The 23,686-nt window shown below is 42.5% G+C and overlaps 1 protein-coding gene across 8 annotated transcripts in view; it reads left to right on the forward strand.

The window, feature by feature from the left end:
* The window catches only part of LOC137369819 (zinc finger protein ZFAT-like), a 359,810-nt gene that overhangs the window by 218,457 nt on the left and 117,667 nt on the right, over positions 1–23,686 (forward strand). For all 8 annotated transcript variants that reach the window (XM_068031379.1, XM_068031381.1, XM_068031380.1 and 5 more), the window contains 3 exons: positions 7,868–8,100; positions 18,943–19,030; positions 23,284–23,433. In XM_068031379.1, the coding sequence (XP_067887480.1) occupies positions 7,868–8,100; positions 18,943–19,030; positions 23,284–23,433 (471 nt within the window). The remainder of the gene's footprint in view (positions 1–7,867; positions 8,101–18,942; positions 19,031–23,283; positions 23,434–23,686) is intronic.

The following is a 23,686-nucleotide window of genomic DNA, read 5'->3' on the forward strand; positions in this document are numbered from 1 at the left end:
TGTTAATAAATACCACAAAAAGCAGGGGACCCAGTACTGAGCCCTGCGGAACACCACTGGAAACAGCCCTTTAGTCGCAAAAACACCTGTCAACAATTACCCTTTTTTTCCCGCTACTGAGCCAATTTTGAATCCACCTTGCTACATTTCCTTGGATCCCATGGGCTTTTTTTTAACTACTATGCCATGTGGGATCTTGTCAAAAGCCTTGCTAAAATTAGAGGCAAAGACAGGAGAAATTATGCAGAATGAGGAAATAGCAGAGGCATTGAACAAATATTTTATGTCTTGTCTTCACAGTAGAAGATGCAAGTTTCATACCTAGGGGCTAAAAAGTGAGGAAATTAAGGAAATCAATATCAGCAGAGAAAAAGCATTGGAAAAACTTAAGGGACTAAAATCCGACAAACCCTGGGACCTGATGGCCTACACCCTAGGTTTCTAAAAGAGATAGCTGCAGAGATAGTGGATACACTAGCTATGATTTTCCAAAATTCCTTAGATTTGGGAATGGTCCCATCAGATTGGAAGTTGGCAAGAAAGGAGGGAGAGAGAAAACGGGGAACTATAGTCCAGTTAGCCTAACATCAGTTGTTGGGAAAATTCTGGACTCTATTATTAAGGAAGTCGTCACAATGCACTTAGAAAAGCACGGTATGATTAGAACAAGTCAACATCTGTTTGACAAATTTATAGAGTTTTTTGAGGATGTAACTAGTAGGGTAAATAAAGGAGAACCAATGGATGTAGTATACCTGGATTTCCAAAAGGCATTCGATAAGATGCCACACAAAAGGTTAATAAGCAAGATAAGGGCTCGTGTTGTTGGGGGTAAGATGTTAGCATGGATAGAGGATTGGTTAATGGACAGGAAGCAGAGAGTGGGCATAAATGGGGCATTTTCAAGTTGGCAGGCAGTGAATAGTGGAGTGCTGCAAGGATCAGTGCTGGGGCCTCAGCTATTTACTGTCTATATCAACGACTTAGATGAAGAGACAGAACGTAATGTATCTAAGTTTGCTGATGATACAAAGGTAGGTGGAAAGGTAAGCCTAGAGGCTGCAAAGAGATATAGACAGGTTAAGTGAGTGAGCCACAAGATGGCAGATGTAGGGAAGTGTGAAGTTATGCATTTTGGTATAAGAATAGAAAAGCAGAATATTTTTGAAAAGGTGTGTAACTTTTAAGTGTTGATGTTCAAATAGACTTGGGTGTGCTTGTACAAGAAGTGCAGAAAGTTAGCATACAGGTACAGCAAGCAATTAGGAAGGCAAATGATATGATGGCCTTGAATGCAAGGTGATTGGAGTACAGGAATAAAGAAATCTGCTACAGTTGTACAGGGTTTTGGTGAGACCATATCTGGAGTACTGTGTGCTGTTTTGGTCTCCACATTTAAGACAGGATATACTTGCATTGGAGGTGGTACACCAACGGTTCACTAAATTGGTCTGCGGGATGAGGGAATTGTCCTATGATGAGAGGCTGAGTAAATTGGGCCTAAATTCTCTGGAGTTTAGAAGAATGAGAGACGATCTCATTGAAACATATAAGATTCTGAAGGGGCTGGATAGGATAGACATTGAGAGATTGTTTCCACTGGTTGGAGAATCTAAAACACGGGGGCGGAGTCTCAGGATAAGGGGCCAATCATTTAAGATTGAGATGAGGAGAAATTACTTTATTCAAAGGGTTGTGAATCTTTGGAATTCTCACCGCAGAGGGTTGTGAATGCTCCATTGTTGAATACATTTAAGGCTGGGATAGATAGATTATTGGTCTCTCAGTGAATCAAGGGATATGGCGAACAGGCAGGAAAATTGAAGCCTAAGATCAGCCATGATCGTATTGAATGGCAGAGCAGGCTTGATGGGCCATATGGTCTACTGCTGCTCCTATTTCTTGTATTCTTCACTGAGTGCGATTTGAACAGAGTGCTGGGGGTTGGGTGAGTTGAGGGAATCTTACTATCTATCTAAAAATCTAATTTTGTTTGTATTTAACATTTAACTGACAGTTACTGTTTAATTTCTACATTTCATCCAGATGCCTAAGCAGGCATATCAATATACAATGTAATATACTGTATTCACTGCTCACATTGGGGAGACCACCTCTGCTCAGTCCGCAAGAAGGACCCCGAGCTTCCGGTTGCTTGCCATTTCAACACTCCCCCCTGCTCTCATGCTCACATCTCTGCCCTGGGATTGCTGCAGTTATCCAGTGAACATCAACGCAAGCTCGAGGAACAGCATCTCATTTACCGATTAGGCACACTACAGCCTGCCGGACTGAACATTGAGTTCAGTAATTTCAGAGCATGACGGGCCCCCCATTTTACTTCTATTTTTAGTTATTTTTTTCTTTTTCCTTTTTAAAATTTTCTTTTGTGTTTATTTTATTTGATCTTAGTTTATTCAGTTTGCTTACCCATTGTTTTTTCTCATGTTTGTACTTGCGGCTGTTCAATCTTCAGTCCGTTAGCACCCTATCTGTTCTAATGCTTTGTCTTTCAACACACCATTAACATATTGTTTGTCTTTGCTCCACGACCTTTTGGTCAGCTATTCTGTGACCTTGTCCTATCTACACCTTCTCCTTTGTTACCTCTTGCCCCACCCCCACTTTACTTGCTTATAACCTTTTACATTTCTAATATTTGCCAGTTCTGAAGAAGGGTCACTGACCTGAAACATTAACTCTGCTTCTTTCTCCACAGATGCTGCCAGACCTGCTGAATATTTCCAGCATTTCTTGTTTTTATATCAATATACAAGCTATCCACTGAGGAGCAGCTGTAGTTAGTTAATTAAGGAAACTAGCTTGAACTGTTTTTTCTGTACCTGGGTCTCAGCTAATCTCTTTCGTTTCAGAACATATAAATACAGACATCTGTATGACTTGAACAGAGTGCTGGGAGTTCAGTGTGTTGAGGGAGTTGGGTGAGGAAGAGAAGGAGGTGCCATCCTTAATGTGTTTTAATTAACTACTTAATTATTTCATTCAATTACATATGTTCCTTTTTTATTTATTTTATTAACCTTACCACCAGATCCTGTACTATTTTAAACCTTAGGAGTAGAATAGACCTTAACCACTTACCAGATACTCACCAAACAGCTAGCTTCTTCCCTTGTAGTAGAGTAAGAACCAAATCCTGTCGGGTGAAGAAAGTTAGAAATTATGCAAAAATGGGTGGCAGGTCAGAAGATCGGACAGAATACAAAAAACAGCAACAAATGACAAAAAGATTGATAAGGAGGGAAAAATTAGAGTACGAGAGAAAACTAGCTAGAAATATTAAATCAGATAGTAAGAGTTTCTATAGGTATTTAAAAAAGAAAAGAGTTAACAAAGTTAGCGTAGGTCCTATAGAAAGTGAGTCTGATGAATTATTAATGGAAAATAAGGAGATGGCAGATGAATTGAACATATATCAGTCTTCATGAGGATACAAGTAACATCCCAGAAATAACTGTAAATAAGGAAATGGAGGGGAGGGAGGAATTCAAGAAAATTACAATCACCAGGGAAGTGGTACTGAGCAAATTGTTGGAGCTGTAGGCTGACAAGTCCCCGTTCATCCTAGGGTCCTAAAAGAAGTGGCTAGTGAGATAGTTGATGTGTTGGTTTTAATTTTCCAAAATTCCCAAGATTCGGGGCAGGTTCCATTAGATTGGAAAATAGTCAATGCGACTCCTTTATTCAAAAAGGGAGGGAGCCAGAAAACAGGAAACAACAGGCCTTAACATCTGTCAGGGGGAAAATGAAAGACGTTGTAGCAGGGCACTTAGAAAAATTCAAGGTAATCATGTGGGAAAATGTGAAATTGTCCATTTTGGCAGGAAGAATAAAAAAGAAGCCAATTATCTAAATGGTGAGAGATTGCAGAGCTCTGAGATGCAGAGGGATCTGGGTGCCCTAGTGCATGAATTGCAAAAGACTAGTATGCAGGTACAGCAAGTAATTAGGAAAACTAGTAGAATGTTATTGTTTATTGTGAGGAGAATTGAATAAAAACGTAGGAAGGTTATGTTTCAATTATACAGGGCATTGGTGAGACCACATCTGGAGTACTGTGTACAGTATTGGTCTCCTTATTTAAGGAAGGATGTAAATGCATTGGAAGCAGCTCAGAGAAGGTTTACTAGACTTAGGTGGGTGGGTTGTCTTATGAGCAAAGATTAGATAGGCTAGGCTTGTATCTGTTGGAGTTCAGAAGAGTCAGAGGCGACTTGATTGAAACATGTAAGATCCTGAGGGATCTTGACAGGGTGGATGTGGAAAGGATGTTTCCTCTTGTGGGAGAATCTAGAACTAGGGGTCACTGTTTAAAAATAAGGGGTCGCCCATTTAATACAGAGATGAGAATTTTTTTTCTCTTGAGTGTTGTGAGTCTTTGGAACTCTTTTCCTCAAGAGGCAGTGGAAGCAGAGTCTTTAAATATTTTTAAGGCAGTGGTAGATAGATTCTTAATAAGTAAGGCGGTGAAAGGTTATCGGGGTTAGGTGGGAATGTGGCGTTGAGGTTACAATCAGATCAGCCATGAGCGGGGCTGAGGGGCCTACTCCGCCTAATTCGTATGTTCTTATGTTCAATTGACTGGTCAAGTGAGCAGAAAAGTAGCAAATGGAATTCAATCCAGAGAAGTGTGAGGGGGCAAACAAGGCAAGGGAATATCCAAATAGGATACTGAGAAGTGTAGAGAAACAGAAGGACTTTGGAGTACATGTCTGCAGATTCCTTGAAGGTACCAGGACAGGTGAGGTGATTAAGAAGGCATAAGGGATGCTTTCATTTATTAGCTGAGGCAGAAAATAGAAGAGTAGGGAGTTCCTGCCACAACTGTATAAAGCACTTGTTAGGCTGCAGCTTGAGTACTGTGTACAGTTCTGCTCACCACATTACAGGAAGGATGTGATCGCACTAGAGAGGGTACAGACGATGTTGCCAGGACTAGAGAATTTTAGCTATGAGGACAGGTTGGATAGGCTGGGGTGGTTTTCTTTTGGAGCACGTGAAGCTTAGGGGAAATTTAATTGTGGTGTATGAAATTATGAGGGGCCTGGATAGGAAGAACATATTTCCCTTTGCAGGGAGATCAATAACCAGGGGCCATAGATTTAAAGTAATTGGTAGAAGAAGTAGAGGGGAGTTGAGAAACTTTTTCACACAGAGGGTGTTGGGGGTCTCAAGCTCACGACTTGAAAGGCTGGTAGAAGCAGCAATTCACATTGCTTTTAAAAGTGCAGTAATCTACAAGGCTATGGACAAAGAGCTGGAAAGTGAATAGCAATTTTTTTAACTGCTACCTGAATGGTCCCCTTCTTTGCTGTACATTTTTATTATTCATCTGTGATGCAGAACATGGCTGCAGGATCAGACTGAACTAAGCCTACAATCTTCACTTTGTCTCTGTTTGCACTTTGTGCTTTCTCCCATCCTCCTATTCTTTCCTTTATTCTTTCCTCTCTCTTGAGAGCATTACCTTTTGCTGGGGCATGAGTTTTGCAGGCATTTAAAGCTTTCTAGGAAATTGCATAGCAATTGAGAGTAGGATGCATGGCTGATTTTTCTTTTCTCTTTTCCTAGCCTGTATTCTTCCGTCAATTGTAGTGTCATGCATGCTGCCGAGGTTGCGATCAGTTAACAGTGCATGCGGGACATCAAAACTGGAAACATCCTGTGCGACTCAGTACCACTTATTAGTTAACTGAGCAAAAATTTACAGTAGCAGAGATATTTGGTATTGCATAAGTAAACATAAAAGTTACAGCATAAAAAGAGTCATTTGGCCCAACCAGTCTATGTTGATATTTACCCTCCGTGCGAGCAAACAGTCAAATCACATGTACCTTCCCTAATCCTGTATCACTTTCCTTCATGTACCTATCCAGTCTAATCTTGAATATTGACATAATTTATCCCACAACCAGCAACCCTGGAAGTGAATCACTGCACAACACAAGTAATACTTTACTGTACATAAATTTGAGATGTTCAATTAAAAAGTCAGTTCATCTCCCAACTTTTTTTTCACTGATATTTCTTGAAATATTAATTTCCTGCCATCTCCCTATCCCAAGGAATTCATGAAAAATGTATGAGCCAGTTGCTCATCGAGATTTCTTTTATAGGATATACTGATATGTGCCACTTATACTTATACAGCTTATACTGATCTGTACCACAGTCCCATTTACCCTCCTTAACTGTGTTGAAAGAAAGGAAAAAGTAACACAGTATGAGCATAGAACATGGAGCAGTACAGCACAGTACAGGCCCTTCTGCCCATGATGTTGTGCCGAACCTTTAACCTACTCTAAGATCAAGCTACGTACCTACCCTTCATGCTACTATCATCCATGTACCTATCCAAGAGTCGCTTAAATGTCCCTAATGTATCTGCTTCTACTACCACCGCTGGCAGCGCATTCCATGCACCCACCACTCTCTGTGTAAAGAACCTACCTCTGACGTCTCCCCGAAACCTTCCTCCAATCACCTTAAAATTATGCCCCCTGGTGATAGCCCTTTCCGCCCTGGGAAAAAGTCCCTGGCTATCCACTCTATCTATGCCTCTCATCATCTTGTACCCCTCTATCAAGTCACCTCTCATCCTTCTTCGCTCCAATGAGAAAAGCCCTAGCTCCCTCAACCTTTCTTCGTAAGACATGCCCTCCAGTCCAGGCAGCATCCTGGTAAATCTCCTCTGCACCCTCTCTAAAGCTTCCACATCCTTCCTATAATGAGGCGACCAGAACTGAACACAATATTCCAAGTGTGGTCGAACCAGGGCCTTATAGAGCTGCAGCATAACCTCGCGGCTCTTAAACTCAATCCCCCTGTTAATGAAAGTCAGCAAACCATATGCCTTCTTAACAACCCTATCAACTTGGGTGGCAACTTTGAGCGATCTATGGACATGGACACCAAGATCCCTCTGTTCCTCCACACTACCAAGAATCCTGTATGTTATGTATTTGCAACAATAACAGAACCAACAGTAATTCTATTCTTGCATTAGTAGGGATGAGGAAATAGAGATAAACACTGCCCGCTTTTTAACTGGTAGTAGTAATTTTTAAATATTTTTTTAATGTCAGCTCTGGCTCAGTTGATAGCAAATTCACCTCTGAGTCAGAAGGTTGTGGGTTCAAATCCCATTCAAGAAATCAAAGCACAAAATCTAGGCTTATACTGTCAGTTGCTGTCTTTTGGATGATATGGGGAACTGAGGCCTTCTCAGGTGGACAAAAAAGATCCCATGGCGCTATTTTGAAGAAGAGCGGGGGAGTGCTCACTGATGTCCTGGCCAATATTTATCCCTTAACTAACATCACTAAAGACAGATTATTTGGTCATTATCTTGTTGCTGTTTGTGGGACCTTGCTGTGTGGAAGTGGGCTGCAGCAGTTTTTACATTACAATAGTTCAAAAGTAATTCATTAGTGTAACACTCTTTGGGGTGACCTGAAATTGTGAAAGCAAAATCTTTCTTTATATATAACAAAAATAAAACATCACAAATTTCACTATTTGTGACAAGAGCCCTCCTCTGTTGGCTTGATTACCATATACTTAGAAAGCTAGCAGTGAATTACTTAAAATGGTTACTGAAAAGAATGAATGACTGAAGAATATGAGCACTTTAAACTGATGCTTTTGAAATTACTACGTGCTTGTCTCTTGCAGTCTCCCATTTTACAAACATGATGCAGGTTCCCTCACGACTGAGAAAATTGGCCAGTGTTTTCGTCCTAATTATTTATTTTACAGTGCTGTTTCCATCCCCCTCAACCTTACCCTTCCCTTCCTTCCCCCGCCTCCTGTCTTTCCCCTCTTCCCATCCCGCTCCTTATTAAAGGAAAATTATACTGGTACCAAGTCCACTATGACATGCACATTCGGACGCACACCCGGGAGCATCTGTATTACTGCTCACAGTGCAGCTACTCCTCCATTACCAAGAACTGCCTAAAACGCCATGTCGTGCAGAAGCACAGCAACATCCAGCTGAGATGCTCATCTGAGGGATGCGGTTACACGACTGCGGACAAGTACAAGCTGCAGGCACACCAGAAGAATCACGGTGAGCTGGTAAGTTCCTCACCCCCGATATGATTCTCCATGCCTAAAGGTGACACAGCCAAGGAGTGCTACTTCCAAAATATATTGTCTCCAGGGATTTGCAACAGGCAGCCAGGTTGTTTTCAACTCTTGAGTGGGCTGTATGGAAATTTTACAGTTTAAATCAGCCATTCAACGAAACAATTTTTTCTCAACTCCAGTTACATGTGTGTCTCACAATGTGGAGATATTAAACTTTATAGAAGTGTCAGACTTGGCTTAGTAGTAGCAGCTGTATTGTTTCTGAGGTAGAAGGTTGTGGGTTCAAGCCCCACTCCAGGACTTGAGCATATAATTTAGGCTGACAGTGCAGTGTGGTACTGAGTAAATGCTGAATTGGCAGATGTGCAGTCTTTTGGATGAAGTAAAACAAAGCTGAGTATTTCCAGCACTTTGATTTTACATTCGAAAGGAGATATTGGTTTAGGAAAGAGTGCCGCACAGATTCACCAGAATATTACCAGAGCTCCTATCATTAGATTATGAGGAGAGATTACGTAAACAATACATGAGCACATAATTTAGGCTGACAATGCAGTGTGGTACTGAGTGAATGCTGAGTTGGCAGATGTGCAGTCTTGGATGAAGTAAAACAAAGCTGAATACTTCCAGCACTTTGATTTTACCTTACAACAATACTGTTGAGGTGGACGTAAAAGCTTCCACGGCACTATTCGAAGAGGAGTTCTTCCTGGTGTCATGACTAACATTTAACATTGATGCATTTGTCTATGCAACAATAATTACAATGCCTAAAGAGTGATTTGTTGGTTGTGCAAGACTGTAGAATGTCTTGAGGATATAAAAGGCAACAAACAAATGCAAGTTTTTTTCTTTACTTAGTTTTCAGCAGCAGCAAAATGCCACTTAGAATGCAGTCATGCCATCACCAATCCTAGCCCCTGACTATACAGGTTGGACTTGGGCAAAGGGGGAATTGAACACTCAGGCTAGTTGGTCTGATGATCTCTGCATCAGGAAATGCTGTCTTTGTAATTTAAGTTCTTGGTACCTAGAATTATCTTCATTGATACTATCCTTTCTGTCATTGAATTCTCTCAGAGCTACACATAATACTCTGAACTTTTAGAGCAAAAATACAATCATAGCTAATTCATGTGCCGCTGTGTTTGAGGGTACAATTCCCACTCCACCGCGAAGCAAAACTAATGATATAACTGGCTCTAATTTGTCAGACTGCTTGTCCAACCCCAGTACTCGAGCAGAAATTTCCTCCAACTAGCCATTTTCAATCCCCACCACAAACACTGTTCCCTAGCCACAGTCTCCATCCCTCTCCCTGGCAACTGTCTGAGGTTAAACCAGACTACTCACAACCTTGGTGTCATATTAGACGCTAAGATGAGCTTCCAACCACATATCTGCTCCATCGGCCTTCCTTGGTTCCATGTCCTATTTATACCTTGATCTGGCAAAAATCCGTCAATCTCTGAAATAAAATTATTCATTGCCCTATCATCGACTGTTTTTTTGTGTGAGAGATCCACACTTCCACTACCCTTTGCATGAAGAAGTGTTTCCTAACTTCTCTCCTCAGTGGCCCAGCTCTTATTTTAATGTTATGTTCCCTAGTCCTAGACAGCCTTACCAGCGGAAAAAGTTTCTCCTACAGCAGGAGACTTGGGCGGAGAAATGGCAGATGGTGTTTAATCTAGACAAATGTGAGGTAATGCATTTTGGAAGGTCTAATGCAGGTGGGAAGTATACAGTAAATGGTAGAACCCTTAGGAGTATTGACAGGCAGAGAGATCTGGGCGTACAGGTCCACAGGTCACTGAAAGTGGCAACGCAGGTGGATAAGGTAGTCAAGAAGGCATACGGCATGCTTGCTTAAGGCTGCAGAGTGCCTTATCGGAAGATAAGGTGCTGTTCCTTGAGCTTGCGTTGAAGTTCACTGGAACACTGCAGCAGGTCAAGGACAGAAATGTTGGCATGCTCCCATTCCATTAGCCTTTATGATTTTTTTTTGTACCTGACTACTACGTTTTAATGATCTATGTACATAGATCCCTAAATCTTTTTTTGGACCTGCACTTTTCACCATTTAAATAATACTCGGATCTATCCATATTGGTCCAAAATAGATGACCTCGTAGTTACTTGCATGGAAATCCATCTGTCACAGTTTCGCCCACTCACTTAATCTATCTCTTCGTAATTTTATGCTCCCTTCTACAGTACTTACTAAAACAACAATTTTTGTGTCATTGCAAACTTAGATATATGGCCCTCTTTTGTGTTATCTAAGTAATAGATGTGATGGAAAGTTGAGGCTCCAGCATAGATCCCTGTAGGACACCCCTAGTCACTACCTTCCATTGATATTTGAGTCCATACCCATTATCTCTACTCTCTTTTCTACTGCTGAACTAATCTCCTAACCAAGTTAATAATTTCCCTTCAATTCCACAAACTTTTATTTTAGCTAACAGACTCTTAAGTGGAAACTTATAGAATGCCTTCTGGAAATCCATATAAACTACATTCATAGACAATTCCATGTCCGCTACTTTAATTACTTCCTCAAAAAATTCAATTGGGTTCATTAGACATGATCTACCCTTTTCAAATCTATGTTGGTTCTCTTTCATCAGCTCAAACTTCTCTGTCCTTAAGTAGAGATTCTAATAACTTCCCTATAATCGATATTAGACTTAATAGGTCTAGAATTTCCTGGTTTCTCTCTCCCACCTTTCTTCAATGGTAGAATTGGGAATGGATCTTAAATATTGGATCAGCATTATATCAGAGTGGGAGAAATATATCATTGAACAGCCCTAGGTATCTGAATAAGGAACAAGGTGTAAACATCCTCATCATACACCCACAAGCTGCTTTTATCGGGGCCTTGTTCTTTAACTTGTATTCTGTCAGGAGACAGAGGTGGTGCCGTTCCCAGCACCTTCCCGCCCCCGTTGCAATTTTATGAGCAGCGGGGGGGAGGTGACAAATGGCCAGCCTGCCCCAGGCCAATTAAGGCCCTTAATTGGCCAATTAATTGGTACATAAGGGCATCCTTCCACCATCGCAGGTATATTACCCGCAGCAAACAATCGCCTCAGCACCTCAGGAGGCTGCCCAGTAAAACCTGGCAGCCTTCCTGCAGGGAGTGGGGGGCGGCGGGTCCTCCTGATTGGGCACCCTGTGCCCCATGGAGGCCTCTCTTTTTCCCCCCCCAACCCCACGGCACAAGCTGCTCCTGCTGGAGCACCTCCTCCCACCCACCCCCTCGATCCACCCTGCTCCTCCACCACACTTGGGCCCAGCCAATTGTCCCTGGTGAGGCCCCACACTTATTTGTATTCTGGGGCCTCCTCCATTTCTGCCCCTATCGCTGAGTGCAGTCCCAGCAGTGACCACCGTTCCCAGTGGCGCTGCTGGGACTGAAGAACTGCTGGCCGCTGATTGGCCAGCAGCTCTTGGAGACCTCTGAGGTGCTGAAGTCCTGCCCAAGGCCAGTTAAGGGTCTGGGCCATGTAAAAGTGCTGCATGGCTTCCAGGCCTGGTGGAGGTGGGCTCTCCCCTGACTTTTTTGGCTGGTGGGCATGGCCTTCACCCCAACATAAAATTACATCTCTGGATGGGCATTAAATGCAGGAAGGATAGCGACACTCATATGCAGAAAAATATTATTTTTACAAACAAGCCTAATACAGCAGCAGAGCTTTAGAGTCCCATTCTCCCCGAACACCTAGAACTGATCTATGTGTTTGCCTCGAGAGCAAGTGAGGTGCTGGTGTTTACAAATGTGTTTATGTGAAATCCAGCTGCCATTAGATATATAGAGGGAAGGCAATACAAAGAATCTTGCTGCTGGATTCAGCGCCAGTGTTAACAACTGAGACGGCAGCTGATTATCGTGTTCCAAATGGCACAACTGAATCAGAGTTTAATCCCTAACCTTGGAAAGTGGGTGAAAGATAAACATAGAGTGTAAGAGATTCGTTTCATTCTGGCACTGAAGCAGAGCATGTATTCGTATGTCCTGATACATGAATATCAAAAAGTTAGTATGCAGGTACAGCAAGTGATTAGGAAGGTAAGTGGAATGTTGGCATTTATCACAATTGGAAGCGAGTACAAAAGTAGGGAGGTGTTGCTACAGCTTTACTGGACCTTAGATCGCATCTGAAGTATTGTATACAGTTTTGGTCTTCTTAGGAAAGGATATAATTGCATTAGAAGCAGTTCAGAGAAGGTTCACTCGATTGATTCCTGGAGTGAAGGAGTTATTTTAAATGGAAAGGTTGAGCAAGTTGGGCCTACACCCATTGGAGTTTAGAAGACTGAGAGATGATCTTATTGAAACATATAGGATCCTGAGGGGACTTGACAGAGTGGAAGTTGAGAGGATGGTTCCCCTTGTGGAGTGTATAGCACTAGGGAACACGATGTAAAAATTAGGGGATTCCCATTTAAGACTGAAATGAGAATTTTTTTCTTTGAGGATCATTACTTTGTGCAATTCCCTTCCCCAGAGAGCAGTGGAGGCAGGGTCATTGAATATATTCAAGGCTGAGTTAGATAGATTTTTGATCGACAAGGGAGTCAAGTGTTATGGGGGGGGCAGACAGGAAACTGGAGTTAAGGCCACAATCAGATCAGCCATGATCTTATTAAATGGCAGAGCAGGCTTGAGGGGAAAAATGGCCTATTCCTGCTCCTAATTCTTGTGTTCCTTCTGCTTTCAGAAATTGCACTTTGCTTTGTCATGACAATTGCAGAATCATTTTTGTCCAGAACTTTTTACATTAGGACATGCAGTGGTAAGATGAACAAGAGAATAGCACAGCTGGAGCACTACCTTCGTCCACTGAATGGTTGGACAGGGAATATTAGGATGCAAGTTTCATGTCCAGGATCAGGGTCAGGATTTCCTGCGGGCTTCTGAACCCTCCCATTTGGCTGAAATGTGGGTCAGAAACCAGCATTTTGTGGGAATCAGTCACTCGTCGTGATTTTTCCTGGGGCAGCAGGTTAATGCCAGTGGGCGTGCTTGCTGTCCAATTAAGGATGGTGGTCGGGTTCTCAAAGTTGGAGGGACAATTGGAGGCCTTCCAGCTTGAAAGGAGCAGCAGGTTGAAATGGAAGGTAAGTAAGGGAAATGAAGTATCAAAATGTAGGCACGCTCTCTCCAACTTTTTTAAAGTTTAAATTAAAAAACAGATTTTGCAGCCAGGCCACCTCTGGGGGGAGCCCTTTTACAGGGCGGCCTGCAGCTGCTGCAGCACCCAGTATTGCAGGGAGGGCCTCTCGCCCTGCCTGCAGCGCTGGTCCCCTGGACAGTGTCCAAGCAGATGAACTCCCCCGCCACCCCCCCGCCACCTACCAGAACCTGGAGGCCGATGGAAAAGTCCCAGTTGGCCTCCTTTAATTGGCCTTAAGTTGCGTGGGTTACCTGTCGCATTAGGGCGGGTAGCCCTGCTGCCCCCCGCTGCCAATCCTGCCTCTGTGAAAATGGCTCAGGGCAGGATGGAGCCAGGGAACTGGCACGCAGGCTGGTGACACTATTTTTAGCGCCCGGCCACCTCCAAACCTTGCCGTGGCAGAGCCTAAAAATCAAGCCCCAGCTGGTCAGTCATCTCATTTCTATTCGCAGGACCTTCCGGTGTTGCATTTCCTACATTGCAACAGTACCAGTACTCCACTGTAAAGTGCTTTGGGATGCCTTGACTTAGTGAAAGACACAATACGCATGAAAGTCCTTTCTTTTCATTCTAAGATTATATCAAAAAACTGAGCTTCCAGTTGCAGTTGTAACTTTATATGCACCCCCAGTGGACCTCCCTGGTAATTTAGTTCACAACTCTATTCTCTTGGGCGAAAACATTTTACCTGACTCCCCGTCTTACTCTGACCTTCCATATTTTTAACATGAACTCCACCTTAGTGCATAGTTTGACTGAATAAGTAGCCAATTCCCTTCTTGATCTTGAAAATAATTAAATCACATCCAAATGTATTCCATGAGCATTTGGTGAATCTGTTGCTACAGATAGTAAAATTTCAGTCAGAAGCTGTCATTACCACACTTCCTCGGAAGCTCAATTGATCCTTTGCTGAATGATTCCCAGAATCCTCCTGGAACTCAAATAAATATCCCTCAAAGAAAAAGCAGTTGGAGAGGAGGGAGCTTAGGAAATGCAGTTGTATAAGGTCAAATCTTTAACTCCCAGTCTAAGACTAGAAAAAACCATAAGCAATCGTATGTAACAAGAATGCTTAAATCGGAGTCCCTCCGTGAACATTATTGAGAGAAATTTAACCACGGCAGGGTGTCTTTGCTCCCAACAGGGCACATTATGGTGAAATGTGGTGAAATCCTGCCTTTCTGTGCAGTGTTCTGCAGTGGGGCTTGGCTAAGCAAAGATGCTGTGGTCCCTTCTACCTATGGAGAGGCCAAGGTAACCTCTGCTTGTGAAAGTGGATGTTGACACTAAATGAGATTATAACGGAGTTGTTATTCAGAAAGGATGAATACATTCAGACAAAGAGACTTCTTCATCTGAAGCTATCTAATTAGATTCATAGAATGGTTACAGCTAAGACGGAGGCAGTTCAGGCCATTGATTCCATGGCAGCTCTCTGCAAGAGCAACTTAGCTAGTCCCACTCCTCTGCCTTTTCCCTGCAGCCCTACAAATTTTTCTCTGCATATGATTATCTAATTCTCTTTTTAAGTCCTCAATTTGAATCTGCTTCCACCACACTCAGGCAGTGCATTCCAGATCCTAACCACTCACTGCGTTTAAAAAAAGGTTTTCCTCGTGTCGCCATTTTTTTTCCAATCATCTTAAATCACTGTTCTCTGATTTCTTCCGCCAATGGGAAGTTTCTCCCTATCTACTCTGCCCAAACCCCTAATGATTTTGAACATCTCTATCAAATCTGCTCTTAATCTTCTCTTCGAGGAGAACAGCCCCAGCTTCTCCAGTCTATCCACATAACTGAAGTTCTTCATTCCTGGAACCATTCTCATGAATTGTTTTTGCATTCTCTGTAATGCCTTCACATCCTTCCTGAAGTGTGGCACCCAGAACTGGGCACAATTCTCCAGTTGAGGCCCAACCAGTGTATATACAGGTTTATCATAACTTCTTTGATTTTGTACTCTAGTTTATAAAGCCCAGGATCCTGTATGCTTTATTGACCTCGTTCTCATCCTGCCCTGCCACCTTCATTGATGTGTGCACATGTACTCTCAGGTCCTTCTGCTCCTGCACCCCCTTAAGAATTGTACCCTTTATTTTGTATTGCCTCTCCTCATTTTTCCTACCAAAATGAATCACCTTACACTTCTCTGCATTAAATTTCATCTGCCACTTATCCACCCATTCTACCATCCTGTCTGTCTCCTCTTAAAGTTTATCACTATCCTGCTCACAGTTCGCAATGCTTCCAATTTTTGTGTCATCTGCATGAAATTACATTTCAAACATCACATGACTATTAATGGTTAGGAACAATGGGGGCCTCAATTTATTTAGGTGGCATCATCAGTTACAGAATAAGGTTTAAGTGGTGGATGAATATCATACAATCTGTCATTAAATTACAGCCTGATGTTCATTATTTTCTATATAATCATTAGTTAGTCAATGATTCATTGTGTTACTAACTATTCAATTAACTTGTTCAGCAATAACCTGCTCACTGACAGTCAGTTTGGGTTCTGCCACGGCCACTCCGCTCCTAACCTCATTACAGCCTTAGTCCAAACATGGACAAAAGAGGTGAACTCCAGAGGTGAGGTGAGAGTGACTGCCCTTGACATCAAGGCAGCATTTGACCGAGTATGGCATCAAGGAGCCCTAGCAAAACTGGAGTTAGTGGGAATCGTGGGTGGGGGGAACCCTCTGCTGGTTGGAGTCATAACTATCACAAAGGAAGATGGTTGTGGTTGATGGAGGTCAATCATCTCAGCCCCAGGAATCACTGCAGGAGTTCCTCAGAGGAGTGTCCTAGGCTCAACCATCTTCAGCTGCTTCATCAATTACCTTCCCGCCATTATAAGGACAAAAGTAGGGATATTCATTGATAATTGTACAATGTTCAGCATCATTCGTGACTCCTCAGATAATGAAGCAGCCCGTGTCCAGTTGCAGCAAGACCTGGAAAACATCCAGGTTTGAGCTAATAAGTTGCAAGTAACATTCGCGCCACACAAGTGCCAAACAATGACCATCTTAAACAAGAGAGAATCTAACCATTTCCCCTTGATGTTCAATGGCATTACCATCGCTGAATCCTAGTGGTGCAGTGGTTAGCACCGCAGCCTCACAGCTCCAGGGACCTGGGTTCGATTCTGACTACTGCCTGTGCGGAGTTTGCAAGTTCTCCCTGTGACCGCATGGGTTTTCGCCGGGTGCTCCGGTTTCCTCCCACAGCCAAAGACTTGCAGGTGATAGGTAAATTGGCCATTGTAAATTGCCCCTAGTATAGGTAGGTGGTGGGGAATATGGGATTACTGTAGGGTTAGTATAAATGGGTGGTTGTTGGTTGGCACAGACTCGGTGGGCCGAAGGGCCTGTTTCAGTGCTGTATCTCTAAATAAAAATAAATAAATATCAACATCCTGGGGGTTGCCATTGACCAGAAACTGAACTGGACCAGCCACATAAATACGATGGTACAAGAGCAGGTCGGAGCCTGGGAATTCTGCGTTGTGTAACTCACCTCCTGTCTCCTCAATGCCTGTCCACCATCTGCAAGGCACAAGTCGGGAGTGTGATGGAATTGTCTCCACTTGTCTGGATGGGTGCAGCTTCAACAACACCTTCCAGGACAAAGCAGCACACTTGGTTGGCACCTCATCCACCACCTTCAATATTCACTCCCTTTACCAATGACGCACAGTGGCAACAGTGTGTACCATCTACAAGATGCACTGCTGCAACTCACCAAGGCTCCTTTGACAGCACCTGCCAAACCTGTGACCTCTACCACCTAGAAGGGCATGGGAACATCACCACCTGCAAGTTCCCCTCCAAGCCACACACCATCCTGACTTGGAACTATATCGCCGTTCCTTTACTGTTGCTGGGTCAAAATCCTGGGACTCTCTTCCTAACAGCACTGTTGGTGTACCTACACCCCAAGGGCTGCAGCGGTTTAAGAAGGCAGCCAATTAGGATGAGCAGTAAATGCTGGCCTAGCCAGTGACTTCCACATCCCCTGAACAAATAAGAAAGAAATTCAATTCGGGGCCAATTAGATGCTGACAGATTTTCATAAAGTGTTAGAGGCAACACAGCGGTATTAATGACAGATAAATGGAGGGCTTGTAGTTTCTATTGTGGGGATTTGGTCGGATCATAGCTATGTTACTGGACTTGTAATCCAGAGGCCTCGACTAATGTTCTTAAGACGAGTTCCAATTCAGTTAATTAAATAAATCTGGAATTTAACAAAGCTCATATCAGCAATGGCGGCTGTGAAACTACTGAATTGTCATTAAAAATCCAAATGTTTCACTAACTTCATTCAGAGGAGGAAATCTACTGTCGTTTCCTCATCTGACCTATATGTGACTCCAGCCCCATAGCAATGTATATGACTCTTAACTGCCCTCTGAAATGTCTTAGCAAGCCACTCAGTTATATAGGGATGGGCTATAAATGCTGGCCTTGACAGCGACATTCATATCCTGTGAATGAATTAAAAAATCTTGTATTGGAGGCTAGATTTGATCTGTAACATTGTTATTCACCCTCCACATCCCACATTTCACGTGATGTTTTTATTATTCTCAGGATGTGGGCATTGCTGGCAAGGCTGACTGGCATTTATTGCCAATCCCTAGTTGCCCTTTAGAAAGTGGGGGTGGACCTTCTCCTTAAACTGCTGCAATTGGTGTGATGAAGGTGCTCACACAATGCTGTCAGGTGGGGAGTTCCAGCATTGTGACCCAGTGACAGAGAAGGAATGGTGACATATTTCTAAGGCAGGATGGTTTGTGCCTTGCCACAGAATAATCATATGAGAGATATCTAAGTCAAGGGGTTGACATACATGAAACAGATCAGCAGGAAATCATAAAAACATTGTGAAAGGCCTCCATGTTGGAAATGGAGAGTGATTAACAAACTTACAAATCAAGTTTAGCCTCCAGCAAAAGCTGTTTCTTTTATTCATTAACGGAATATAGGTGTCAGTGGCAAGGCCAGCACTTATTGCCCATCCGTATATAACTGAATGGCTTGCTAGGTCATTTCAGAGGGCAGTTAAGAGTTAACATTGCTGTGAGATTGGGGTCACAGATAGGCCAGACCAGGCAAAGATGGCACATTTCCTTCCCTAAAGGAAGTTAGTGAAGCAAGTGGGTTTTTACGACAATTCAGTATTTTCATGGTCTTTGTTGTCAGCATCCTTCCATCTACAAAAGATGATGGTCATGCGGCAAATAATCCATTTAAGTGGGATGTCTTTCTTGGCGCACCTTTACTAATGGCTGTGAAAGCCAATCCTTGAGAGGCAGGTTCTGCCACAAGTGCCGCATGTGAAGCTGCGAAGTGACCCTGTGAGTTGTTTTTGGCACTGGGGCCTGTTGCCAAGCTGCTGTAGCCACTGGTCGTCACGGTAGTGCATTCCAATCTGCAGGTTTCATGGTCACCATGCTGATCCAAGTTTTTTTAAATTCCAGATTTATTTAATTAACTGAATTTAAAATGGCCACAGTAGACATAATACTTTAATTTATATGGATGGATATATGTGTATATGTGCACACGGAAGAAAATAATAATTGTGCTGAGAATTTTCTGCTTTCTTGTTTTGCAATGCTTCCATTCAGGAGAAGAAGACTTATACTTGCCCTGCCTGTGAAAAATCCTTTTCTGATGATCGTCTGATCAAGTCTCACATCACCACATACCATCCAGGTAAGTTATCACATTTGCATCACCACTAAGTCTTGTTATTTAAGTGATGGATAAAGTTAGCCTCTGAACTGAACTGTTTTGTCTGTTATTTTGAACGTTCAAGGTCAGGTTAATCACTCGAGAAAAGTCTTGCATTTTGAATTGAATGCATATATATCCAAGATTGAAAGTTGAAGTGACACTTGTTAAGTTCAAAGATCCATTGTTCATTTGCAATTGCCAAATTCTTCACAGGGGCACTATCATAGTTCATTAATTTCATTGGTAAGGCCCATAAGCAATAATCTGTTATTTAAAGAGGAAATTTGCTTTTGTCATGAGTTAACTGATCTCATCTGATGCAGTAGTTGAGGTGCCACATTTATCTTCAGTGCCCTAGGCTAACGGCGGGAAAATAATTCAAGTTTTCTACGCTTGATTATCATCTAATAACCTAGGAACATAGGAATAGGAGTTGATCATGCAGCCCGTCAAGCCTGCTCTGCCATTCAATTAGATCATGGCTGATCATCCACCTCAACTTTCCCACACTATCTCCATATTCCTTGATGTCAGTAGTCTCCAGAAATCTATCGATTTCTGTCTTGAATATGCTCAATGATTGAGTTTCCACAGCCCTCTGGGGTAGAGAATTCCACAGATTCACCACCCTCTGAGTGAGGAAATTCCTCCTCATCTCTGTCTTGGCAATGCATAAGTGTGGACATTGTGAGGAAAAATCAAGTTTGGCTATAAATTCAAATAGTTTGGGTCACTCATGAAGAATGGTTACTTGGGGTACCAGAGGGTTGCTAGCACCTTCAAACTATATCTTTCAAGAAAGTGTGGCGATACAGATGTTCCAGTGACTCACGAACCTGAACAGTAGCCAGCCAAAGTAAATTACAGTACTTAACATTGCATACAGAATTATAATAGAGTACACAAGCAAAAAGACAGCATCAAACAGTACATATGATATTTAACCCCAAGGAATCATTGTGAAGGCAGCAGAGTGACCACCTCTGATGTGACACTTGCCTATTCTCCTGGTGGGACGTCCTGCTCTAGGTGGAGCTTTGTTAGGCTGCTATCAACTTCAGTGCCTGAGCTGCTACACTGTCCCATTTTTATATGTTTCTTGCTATTTGAGGCCTGAGTAAAAGTTAATGGAAGCCCCATTTTGTCCAGTCACCTACTATTGCTAAGCATTAGTGATGGATGTTTATATTTAATTTGTTCTTGGGATGTGAGCATCCCTGGCAAGGCGAGCAGTTATTGCCCATACCTAATTGCCCTTGAAACTGAGTGGCTTACTAGGCCACTTCAGAGGGCAGTTAAGAGGCAACCACATTGCTACGGGTCTGGAGTACGCCAGACTGGGTAAGGACGGCAGATTTCCTCTCCTGAAGGACATTTGTGAACCATTACAACAATCCGGTAGTTTCGTGGTCATTATTATTGAGACTAGCATTTTATTCCAGATTTATTAATCAATTGAATTTAAATTCCCTCAGCTGTCGTAGTGGGATTTGAACTCATGTCTCCAGAGCATTAGTCTGAACCTCTGGATTACTAGTCCAGCAACAATACCACTATGCTGCTGTCAACTTCCCGAGAGGTTAAATCAGGTGCCATTGCCTGTTTTTCCAGACGATGGAATGTGTAGGTTTCCCTTTGTGCAGATCCTGTCAAGGCCTTGTGTATCTCCAGTGTGGCCGTCCTTTTAACAATTGTATCTACCTCAGCAGTCTTTGACTGCTTAGTTTAATTTTTCAGTCCTGTGGAATTTGCCTCCTTTGGTCCTTAACACTTGTTTTTGCCAAATGGAGGCCTGCTCAAAACTTTTCGAAGCTTCTCCAACGATTTCTGCAAATTGCTGTCTTTTCATTTTAAATTCACAATGTACGTGTTTGTTAACATCTTCCCTTCAAGAGTATAGAAAATGGGAAAAGTTTTGGAGAAAGTCATGAAAGATAAAGGAATGGTGGGTATACTAAATGAGTACTCAACCTCACTTTCTGCTGATGAACCATAGAATGATACAGCATAATGGAGGCCTACTTCAAATAAAATGATCAGTAGCATCTTTTTACTTTTAGAAACCACCAGCCTTTTATTGTAAAATATATTCCCTCAATAAATAAGCAAAGTAATTTAGCAGTAGCAAAATATTGACAAAAATTTTTTAAAAATCCAAATCTTGTGACAGTTCTCTGGCAAAGGAGAAGGTGAAATGAATTCAATTCTCACTTTATCAGTGAAGAAACTCCCAAGTGAAAAAGAATGCATTGTGTGTAGGCTGAGAATTAAGTTTGTGCCTCACTCTGGAATGATAGACTAACATATCTCCGAGCTGGTCAAACAGGGGGCTCATAAGTGGTTGAAACACTGTTGCAATCCCTGTGTTAGTCACACTATGAACCAAGCGCTTGTTTGTGGACTGTGGATGATGAGCAATTTGTCTATCTCTGAAATCTGGCTAGGAATCTTGCTGCAACGTGGGATGAGAGTGTTCTCCCCTCCATTAAAAATTAGGGCAATAAGTGAAATAAGCATGGCCACTTGGGCTCAAATCTGGGTGTGAGGAAAGAGGCATTTGCAATTTAATTTATTTCATTGCACTGCTGGCTAACCTTTTTGTCACCTTACTTTTTAAAATTTAGTCAAATTTTCTTGGTTATCTCCTCACGTGAATATAATGGCTCCTTGATGGTGCATGGATGCTAGCTGGGGGACACCCTTCAGTAACTTTGCTAGTTATCTTGAATCAGTGAGCCAATGACACTTAATTTATTAATTTTAATTCCCTTAATACTTTTGGCACACTGGCTATTGTATTTGCATTAAATTCTCACCTGTGCAATTTCAACTCACCTGTTGACCTGTTTAAAATAAAAAGGAGCTTCATGCACATTCATGAACCAGGGCACAAAAAAATAGCCGATATAGAATTAATGCTTTAAATTCCTTCAGTGCATAGAGGAAATTAAGCCACAGACATCCATCATGTCATACCAGGGTGTCAGAGCAGTGTTCGATTCTGTCCTCACCTGACGTGCAGCGCTCATTGTTTTTCCACCTCATTGAGTTCATAGAGACAATTATTGTACTGTAAATGTCACTCTTCAATCAGATTGTTACGACCTCCAGCAAATCAAGGCCTTCTGTCTAATTGTTAGCTCCTTATCACCTGACTCCATTCCTTCCAAAGAGGCCATGAAGGATTCTTTGTGTAAAAAGGGCCATTAGACAACTAGACCTAGAAATTCAAACACGCAGTGCCCATTTTTCAGATGCTAAATGACCTCCTAAGTATCTAATGTGGCAGGGAGGCAACATTTCACATTTCTGACTGGAAGTGCACTGCCCACCATATTGGGTAAGGTGGTGGTGCTGGAATCAGGAAGACACATCAAGAACATTCAATGGTCGAAATAATTTGCTCAAATTACTATCCTGCATTTTCTGTTTTCAAATTCCCAAGCATTTCACTCACTACTCATACGGCACAATATGGGTCTAATCGGCAAGAAGGACCCCATACTTGTGAATATGGAGCATGGAGAAGAACGTGGGTCACTCATCCTCACTCCTCCCCCGCCCTGCCAGCCACCAGTTGCCTTGGCCAAGCCACTATCACCCCAGCCCAGCCACTGCTTGCCGTAGCCTGGCCACCAATTTTGGTTCCTCCTCTCTCCCCCACCCCAACCTGGCCACCAATCTCCCCTCTGCTCTGCCAGCAATTCCTGCCCCACCCCACCCCACCCCCAACCGCCAATATTGAGGTTGCCTCAGGCATTTAGGTGCAGAGATTATACCCTCGTTCCCTGCACCTGAATTTCTAGGCCCTAGTGTTACAAGGTTAGCTACAATTCAAGAATTTGATGGTCTGCATAGTATTTTAATTGAAAATCTAATAGCCTTTACCTTAAAGATACATTTATATGCAACAAAGTGGATTGATCTGGTACAGTTTCATTTTAAATCTAAGTTGCTAACACTCTCCAAGTTTTTTGTTTAGGTTTTTTAAAATTCTCTACTTGATCATTCTCTCTGTCAATTTAGACTCTTCTGCTACCTCCCATCTGAAACCCTTCCTGACTGAGAGCAGGCACTCACCATAAATTTTCAGTAATTTTACATTAAATGAATCTCCCCATTTTGTATACATGTGCCCTTCGTTGTACAACATTTTAATTTGAAGGCCATTCCTGTTGCCCAGCAGGCCATAAAGTTGATCTCATTTAAATCCTCTTAACATCCATTTTCAGAGGTCCCTATGAGCACTATCTCAGAGATTCTCGGGAAGCGAGTACAACTAAAAGGGTTGATTGGAAAGCGAGCAGTGAAATGTCCTTATTGTGACTGCTATTTCCGGAAGAATGGTACTGATCTGCAGCGTCATATCTGGGCACATGAAGGTATGAATGCACTAGCACATTTGGAGCTTATTTCTCAATTTGTTTATTCTTTCTTTCTCCCAAGACACTGTGTGCTGTTGGTATGCATTTCCACAAGTTCTGACTGACCACCCCTGTCGGGGGCTAGACGTTGAAGCTGTAGAGGGGCATTTGATAACTATTAAAATATAGCAACCTCACAAAATGCCATTGCGACAGAACAAGTTAATCAGGCCCCTATTTTAAACTTCTGGCTTTTTACAAATTATTATTT

The sequence above is a fragment of the Heterodontus francisci genome, chromosome 5 (assembly GCF_036365525.1).
Source record: "Heterodontus francisci isolate sHetFra1 chromosome 5, sHetFra1.hap1, whole genome shotgun sequence".
Lineage (NCBI taxonomy): Eukaryota > Metazoa > Chordata > Chondrichthyes > Heterodontiformes > Heterodontidae > Heterodontus > Heterodontus francisci.